Raw genomic sequence first — 9,034 nt, forward strand, 5'->3', positions numbered from 1 at the left:
GAACCAGCACCGGAGTCCTTACTGCGAACAGACTTGCAGCTTGAGAAGTTGCACTACCTCATAGAGACTTGGTCCCCTCTAAAAGGGGATGTTCACATATTGCACTTATGAACAGTGTTGCCTTAAGATGGTTAAATGGCAATAATGTCTTGAAAGAAGAAGTTAAATGTAGCTAACTAGTTGATTGTGAGAAATGTTTAATGATGTTGATAGAAGAATGAGGACAGAAAGTGAACCCGTACGGGGTTAGTCAGTGAGTCCTCCTAGGAGCCATACAGAGATGGCTCAGTAATCCTGAACTGAAAGATGGATGATAAGTTCTATACCGTGTATAGTAGTAGAAAGGCAGTAGGCCCGGGCAGAAAGGGGCGGTCCTGTAACAGAAAGGAGAGGCAGTAGGCCTGGAGCAGATAGGACAGGCGGTCCTGCAGATGTAAAGAAGGAGAATGCAGAAAAGTTGATTAGCCTTATAATGTTTTATAAGAAGGTCTTTAGTGGATTCAGCGAGTACGTCCTTAAAGGCAAAGTTAAATTATTGTTCAAAAATTTGCACTTAGTAGAATACCCGGTTGGGTAAAAGAAGTTATTTATAGTATGTTACTTAAATATTTAACCATGTTTGTAACGTTCAAGTGTCCTCACCTCCCATAAAGGGAAGCTTTGTTAAAGTTTACTTGTATTGCATTTCAAAAATTGTATGTCTTTTTGCTGACATGTATTGTTGTTTTCTTCCCAGTCCAGGAGTACTGGATTTAACCGGGGGGGAGTGCAGCGCCCCAGAGTCCTGGTCATTGCAGTACTGTTGCTCCGCCACTAAGGGGGGCTATGGTACGTCTGATGGCACTGAAGGAGTTCATCTGACTAGGTATCACAGACACCAATACATTTCACAGTCTGGTAAAACTGGGGGTTGGATAGGAAGTTAGATCAGAAAGCTGACTGGGTTGGAACCAGGCAACACCTTGTAGCAGAGGGTGTTGTAGGGGAAGATTCAGAGGGGTCCCTGTCAGGGGTGGGATCCTGACAGAGGCCTAGCAACCAGAGAGAACGCTACGGGACCGCGCCTGCACGATATAGCGGCGGTACCCCAAGAAAGGGCAAGAAGCGAGGTTTATTGTGCTGAGTGAGAAACGAGATCAACGCAACAAGGAGAATACCAGTAGGAGTCGTGCTGTAAGACGAGGCAACATCCTACTGAGGCGCGTAACCGGTGGCCGGAACGCCGAGGAAGTATAGAGCTCCAGGCCAAACTTCAAACCTACGGCAGGACAGTCAGTTATAGGTGGGCTGTCTCACCCAATTGACCTAGGAAGACACAGGGGGGTAACAACAGGAGTGGGGCGACTCTAGAGTCCCGGAAGAGCTCCGAGCCTACCCGTCATACGGGTGCGTCCTAGCCATATAATCTGGGGGACGAAGAACATCATAATGGAGTTGTGAGGGAACTTCAGAAACAGACACAACAGTTGTGGGGACTATCCCGTAAGCACAGCAGGGGAGGACCACAACACACAAGCGCTAGAAGGTAGGCACAGATTTCCACCTGCAAAGGGAGCTCTGCATGTGCCATCGGACCGGCCAGGCTTGCGCGGCCCGGTTAACCGTATTCCGGATTGAGGATCCTGAAGCCTTCGGTAAAGAGGTAAAGAGACTGCAACCTGGTGTCTTCGTTATTTACCGCGACCGGCACTTCACCGCACCATAACGACATCATCCCATACCTCCACCTTCATTGCACGCCCCTCAGCAGGGTCACGGACCGGGTCTAGCCACCGTGACAATCCCAGAGCAGAGACTCAGAGGCCCGGTACCGGGTACCCCTCGGCCCTGCGGCAGTGGGGGCGCTGCACTTCTGCTCAGGCAATGTTCCCAACTCTGAGGACTGTTCCAGCAGGACAATGCACCATGCCACACAGCTAGGTCAATCAAGGTGTGGATGAAGGACCACCACATCAAATCCCTGTCATGGGAAGCCCAATATCCAGACCTGAACTCCACTGAAAACCTCTGGAATGTAAATAAAGGAAGAAGGAAAGTCACAAGCCATCAAAGAACTGCTGACATTATTGTACCAGGAGTGGTATAAGGTCACCCAGGAGCAGTGTGAAAGACTGGTGGAAAGCTGCAAAGACGCAGGAAAGCTGGGATTAAAAATCATGGTTATTCCACAAAATATTAATTTCTGAACTCTTCCTGAGGTAAAACATTAGTATTGTTGTTTCTAAATGATCATGAACTTGTTTTTCTGCATTATTTGAGGTCTGCTAGCAATGTATTTTTTTGTTATTTTGACCATTTGTAATTTTTAGAAAATAAATACAAAATGTATTGCTTGGAACTTCGGAGAGATGTGGTCAGTAGTATATAGAATAAAAGAACAGATTACATTTTACTCAAAAATATACGTATGAAGAGAAGAATCAGACAAACAACATTTTGCAGTGGTCTCTTCATTTTTGCCAGAGCGGTATACTGTTGTTCTTGGGATAACTTGGTTGTTGAAGACAGATCCTTCTCTCTATTAGGTTTTGTCCCAATAACTGGGTCCTTACATCAAGTGACCTTTTCGCTCTAAAACAAGGAGAGGAACGTTCACTTTTCTTTTTACACATAGGCAGTGAGCATGTCTTGTTGGCACTATAATTTTATTACTTGTTAATTTGATTAAAAAATTATGTTTTATTGAATCTCACATTATTGCTATTGGGCAGAGAATCATCAACAGGGAGGAGGGACAGTCACGACTCTGTTGTCAGGTGTCCCGGGACCAGGGTCTCCTTCCCTGTCCCTAACACTAGGGGTGCCAAAGCTCACCCTGTTTCCTGAATTATTTCTGATGGTGAAGTCACCCGGACCATGTACCTTGCCTTAGCTCTTGAATCTGCCCTCAGTCTGTACCTTTCCCCCACCCAGGGAAGAGGGGAGTAGTAGGGTACCGTAACAAGGTAATACGAACAGGGATAAAGGAAAATACCAATCATACAAATATACTCACACATATAAGAGAGAAATGCACCAGGAAGTGGAGGATGGGGTAAAATAAAAGTAGAAGAAGAAAGGGACTTATCACACACTCAAAATCTCGGAACAGTCACAGATAAATCCACCAAACATCTTTTCCAACAACAACCTCCAGCTATGCAGCATAAGCGCTAGAGGAAGGCTTTGATCTCCACCTGGATAAGGGGACTCCTAACTTGCCTCCAAGCCGGCCGGACCCTGCCTGCCCTGTGATCTGGTGCCCTGGACTGTGGCTGCCTGAAGTCTTCAGTAAACCAGGTAAAGAGACTGCAAACCTGTGTCCTCGTTCTTTACTGCACCATTCACCATCTTCCATCTACACACCGCGAGCCCTGGGAATATACTTCACCTGTGGGAAGTTATACCATCTTAGCTGCCATAACATCACCCCAGAGGACCCCTTAAAGCTGCGTCGGTCCCCACTGACCGAATACCACAGGTGGAGTCACGAGCAATAGACTTTATTTACCAAATCCCTTTAAAGACTTTCCCCCTTTTACATGGGCACCCAGGGCCACGGACCGGGTCGCCACCGTGACATCCCCCTGTGAACCCCGGACCCGAGTACCCCACAGCCCTGGCGGGCGACTCACTATCACAGAACAGCTGAGAGCCTTCATGCAGGAAAGCTTCCTGGAGTTCTCAACTGAGCAGATTAACCCCTGCACTACTAAAATAAATGTACACCGTTTAATGCAAAGGTGAAGTGCTTCTAATTAGCACAGGAGTAGGAGAAACAGACGCTGTGTTCTTCTGGTTCCTCTCGGTCGCGGTAAATGCATGACAGGGACATTGAAGAGCAGTCAGTCCAGTTGGCTGGGCAGATTGTTGAGATGAGCTCATTTATATCAGGATAATGCTTTCATTCTAACATGGAATGTCACAGTGAGTACAGCAGCCTTATCCGGTCGAATGTACGCAGCTTGTACTGTGAAATCTGATGAGAGATATGTGCCATCCTGGAGGGGGTAGCTACATTTATGGGGGATTGGGCTTGATAACTTGGCTCTTGCCTTCCCCAATAATATTGTCAGGAGAAATGAATACTTTTTCACTGTCTGAGACACCGTGCAGATAAGCTTCTGCTCTGTGACATCTGTGGTTTCCTCTTCTCACTTCCTGAATCAGAGCGGTGACACTGGGGGGTATCCGGGGTGAGCGCACCTTATACACAGAGCTGCACATTAACCCATAATATACGCCAGCCCCAAGCAAAAAGCCTAAGTCCCTCATCAGTGAGAAGAAATGAACAATGGGCAGCCTGAAGTACTACAAGTAACAGCCCTGAGCAGCGCTACTAAGGCTGGGAGGATGGAGGCACCAAGAGCCTCCTACCTCAGCACCACTCTGTGCTTCAGCAATGCATTATATGGACATGGCCCTGAGCACCTCACGCCCCAGCCGCTCACCTTACCTTGTGTGGGGAGAGTCTGTGAGACATTCCTGGAAGTCCAAGGTGACAGTCATGGCCAACAAAGGAGAGAACTAGCAACGATAACGGAGAGAACAGTGAGACTGCTGCTGTCAGGGAGGAAGAGACAGCAACTTCCCCAGGAAGGAAGAAGCATGAAAGAGACACCCCCCAAGTGTGGAAGAGGCAGCGACAATCTAGAGATAGCCCTATAGCAGTCACCGACTGGGCTCGTTATCAGCCACCGACTGGACTTGATATCAGCCACCGACTACACCTACTATCAGTCACCGACTGGGAGCATTATCAGACACAGACTGGGCTCACTATCAGCCACCAGCTAGACATACTATCAGCCACCGACTGGGCTCACTATCAGCCACCGACTGGGCTCGTTATCAGCCACCGACTGGGCTCGTTATCAGCCACCGACTGGGCTCACTATCAGCCACCGACTGGGCTCGTTATCAGCCACCGACTGGGCTCGTTATCAGCCACCGACTGGGCTCGTTATCAGCCACCGACTGGGCTCGTTATCAGCCACCGACTGGGCTCGTTATCAGCCACCGACTGGACTTGATATCAGCCACCGACTACACCTACTATCAGTCACCGACTGGGAGCATTATCAGACACAGACTGGGCTCACTATCAGCCACCAGCTAGACATACTATCAGCCACCGACTGGGCTCACTATCAGCCACCGACTGGGCTCGTTATCAGCCACCGACTGGGCTCATTATCAGCCACCGACTGGGCTCGTTATCAGCCACCGACTGGCCTCGTTATCAGCCACCGACTGGCCTCGTTATCAGCCACCGACTGGCCTCGTTATCAGCCACCGACTGGCCTCGTTATCAGCCACTGACTGGGCTCACTATCAGCCACTGACTGGGCTCACTATCAGCCACCGACTGGGCTCACTATTAGCCACCGACTGGGCTCACTATCAGCCACCGACTGGGCTCACTATCAGCCACCGACTGGGCTCACTATCAGCCACTGACTGGGCTCACTATCAGTCATGGATTTGGAGCATTATCAGACATGGACTGGGCTCATTATCAGCCACCAGCTAGACATACTATCAGCCACCGACTGGACTCGTTATCAGCCACCGACTGGGCTCGTTTTCAGCCACCGACTGGGCTCGTTATCAGCCACCGACTGGGCTCGTTATCAGCCACCAACTGGGCTCGTTATCAGCCACCGACTGGGCTCGTTATCAGCCACCGACTGGGCTCGTTATCAGCCACCGACTGGGCTCACTATCAGCCACCGACTGGGCTCACTATCAGCCACCGACTGGGCTCACTATCAGCCACCGACTGGGCTCACTATCAGTCATGCATTGGGAGCATTATCAGACAGGGACTGGGCTCACTATCAGCCACCAGCTAGACATACTATCAGCCACCGACTGGGCTCGTTATCAGCCACCGACTGGGCTCACTATCAGCCACCGACTGGGCTCACTATCAGCCACCGACTGGGCTCACTATCAGCCACTGACTGGGCTCACTATCAGTCATGGATTTGGAGCATTATCAGACATGGACTGGGCTCATTATCAGCCACCAGCTAGACATACTATCAGCCACCGACTGGACTCGTTATCAGCCACCGACTGGGCTCGTTTTCAGCCACCGACTGGGCTCGTTATCAGCCACCGACTGGGCTCGTTATCAGCCACCGACTGGGCTCGTTATCAGCCACCGACTGGGCTCGTTATCAGCCACCGACTGGGCTCACTATCAGCCACCGACTGGGCTCAATATCAGCCACCGACTGGGCTCACTATCAGCCACCGACTGGGCTCACTATCAGTCATGCATTGGGAGCATTATCAGACAGGGACTGGGCTCACTATCAGCCACCAGCTAGACATACTATCAGCCACCGACTGGGCTCGTTATCAGCCACCGACTGGGCTCACTATCAGCCACCGACTGGGCTCACTATCAGCCACCGACTGGGCTCACTATCAGCCACCGACTGGGCTCACTATCAGCCACCGACTGGGCTCACTATCAGTCATGGATTTGGAGACAGACATTAATATTGAGTGCAGAGCAAAACCCCTTCCAGAATCTTGAAGTGAACTGTACTCCACGGTCAGAGATGATCTCATCCGGAACCCCATGCAACCGAAAGACATTCTGTATAACCAAGTTCACTTATCTTTAGCTGAGGGGAGGCTGGTGCATGGAAGAAAATGAGCAGCTTTAGTCAGGCGATCAACTACCACCATGATTGTATTCATGCCCCCCGATGTAGGCAGCTCCACAATAAAGTCTATTGATATAGACCCCCCAAGGGCGGGACGGAACAGGTAATGGTTGTAGAAGACCCGTAGGTGCCACATGAGGAGTCTTGTAACGGGCACATACCTCGCAAGAGAGAACATAGTCCTTGGTATCCTTCAGGCAAGTTGGCCACCAGAAGAATCGGCTCAGGAACTCTTGTGTCTTTTGTACCCCCCTGTGACCAGCCAACTTGGAGTCATGTACCAACTTGAGGATCTGCAGACGGAAGACCTCAGGGACGTAGATACGTCGATCTCTGAACCACATGCCACCCTTAAAGACAAGATTAATATCCACAGGTGGGTTGGCAAGAAATACATCACCATCCTAGGCCTCCCTGCACTCCTTCCACAAGTCCTGATCGTGGATAACTCCGATGAAATTGGCATCAGATAGAATAGTCTTGGACGGGGCTCCAGGTACGGAATCCGCAGCATGGATTCGGGATAAAGCATCATCCTTCCCATTATGAGAACCTGGACGGTACGAGATAACAAAGTTAAATTGATTTAAAAATAAGTTCCAACGAGCCAGATGAGGAGAAAGACATCTAGCAGATCTAAGGAACTCTAAATTGCGATGGTCAGTTAGCACTATGATTAGTTGTGCAGCTCCATGCAGGTGATGCCTCCATTCTTTGAAAGCCGCAATAATAGCCAGCAACTCCTTGTCTTTCAAGTTGTAATTCTTCTCTGCTGAGGTTAGTCTACGGGAAAAGAAAGCACAAGGATGTAGCAGACCCTTCTCTCCAGTTCTTTGGGAGAGAATAGCCCCCAAAGCATTATCAGAAGCGTCCACCTCCACAATGAATGAAAGTGTTGGATCTGGGTGTATCAACAGCGGTGCTGCTGTGAAACAGATCTTAAGCCGATCAAAAGCTTCTTGAGCCTGTGATGACCACTTAAAGGGCTTTTCCTTCTTTGTCAAGGAAGTAATGGGACGGACAATATCAGAAAAATTTCGAATGAAGCGTCTGTAGAAATTTGCAAAACCAATAAAACGTTGGACCTCCTTAACGTTCTTGGGTACCGGACAGTCAAGGATAGCCTGAATCTTACCAGATTCCATGTTCAGCCCCTGGGGAGCAGGGGTGGATTAAGGGTAGCCTGGGCCCCGGGCTGTTCAGACACTGTGGGCCCCCCCGGTCATGTGACGGGGGTCATGTGACGGGGGTCATGTGACGGGGGTCATGTTATACCTGAACCAGATTATTCCAGAAAAATGGCCGGGCCCTACTCTACTGTAACCTATTAAATATTTGTTAAAATATGCAATACAATTTAGGTATATTTTGACCAATATCACAAACAAGGAACAAATACCACCGAACCATGACCAGACCACAAATTACAACCACAGTGATCGAATAATATCACATACAAGGAACACTGCACCATGTCAAGAACACATATTACCACCACTTGGTGACCAAACAGCACATACAAGGGACAAATACCACAACACCATTTCCAGACCACATATTACCACCACATAGTGACTGAATACTACAATACTGATCAGTAAAAAAAAATAAAACAAAAAAAAACAACAATACTATCACCATAAGTGCCAGTATTCACAGGAGATCTGTACTTAGTATGCAGTGTCTGTGTAGAGGTAATACAGAGATCACTGGTGGTATTATACACAGGAGCTCTGTATATAATGTATAGGTAATACAGTGATCACTGGTGACATTATACACAGGAGCTCTGTATATAGTATACAGTGTATAGTGTCAGTGTATAGGTAACACTGACTCACCAGTGATGTCTCTAGGTGAAGTCCTTCATCTTTCATCCAGCACAGACCGCCATCACTTCATCCAGCCAGGACTCGTTTCTGCAGGAAATAACACAGTTATTTCAAGCTCCGCTTGCAGAACACATTACTTAATTTTTCACAACTTCTACATTACACCACATGAAGAAAAAAAGGCGACATAGTGTCACTCTACACAGTAACAGGACCGCCCCCCATTTAAAACAGTATACTCAAAAAATAAAATAAATACATCACTGCAGTAATAATATCCCTTAATTAGCCCCTATGGTAATAATATTCCCCATCCTGGCCCCGTTTATTTAATTCCTGCCTCCAGCCATATGTTCTCCCATCCTGCCCTCATGAGTGTCCATTCTACCCCATATGATCTCCCCATCCTGCCCCATCTGTCTCCATCGTATCCATCCTGCCCCATGATCCAATCCTGCCCCATGTCTTTCATTCTGCCCCGTCTCTCCAATTATGCCCCGTATCTACATTCTGCCCATGCCTCCAGTCCTGCCCCCAGTG

The 9,034-nt window shown here is 48.7% G+C and overlaps 1 protein-coding gene across 1 annotated transcript in view; it reads right to left on the bottom strand.

Annotated features, from left to right (window-relative positions):
* ACAP1 (ArfGAP with coiled-coil, ankyrin repeat and PH domains 1) overlaps positions 1–7,021 on the bottom strand; it is a 406,972-nt gene extending 399,951 nt beyond the window's left edge. Inside the window, exons 1-2 of the mRNA XM_077261424.1 lie at positions 6,824–7,021; positions 4,436–4,506 (exon numbers count right to left, since the gene is read on the bottom strand). Coding sequence (XP_077117539.1) covers positions 4,436–4,506; positions 6,824–7,006 — 254 coding nt within the window. The 5' untranslated portion in view covers positions 7,007–7,021. The remainder of the gene's footprint in view (positions 1–4,435; positions 4,507–6,823) is intronic.
* Positions 7,022–9,034: the final 2,013 nt, after the last annotated feature.

This window comes from Ranitomeya variabilis, chromosome 5, assembly GCF_051348905.1.
Source record: "Ranitomeya variabilis isolate aRanVar5 chromosome 5, aRanVar5.hap1, whole genome shotgun sequence".
NCBI lineage: Eukaryota > Metazoa > Chordata > Amphibia > Anura > Dendrobatidae > Ranitomeya > Ranitomeya variabilis.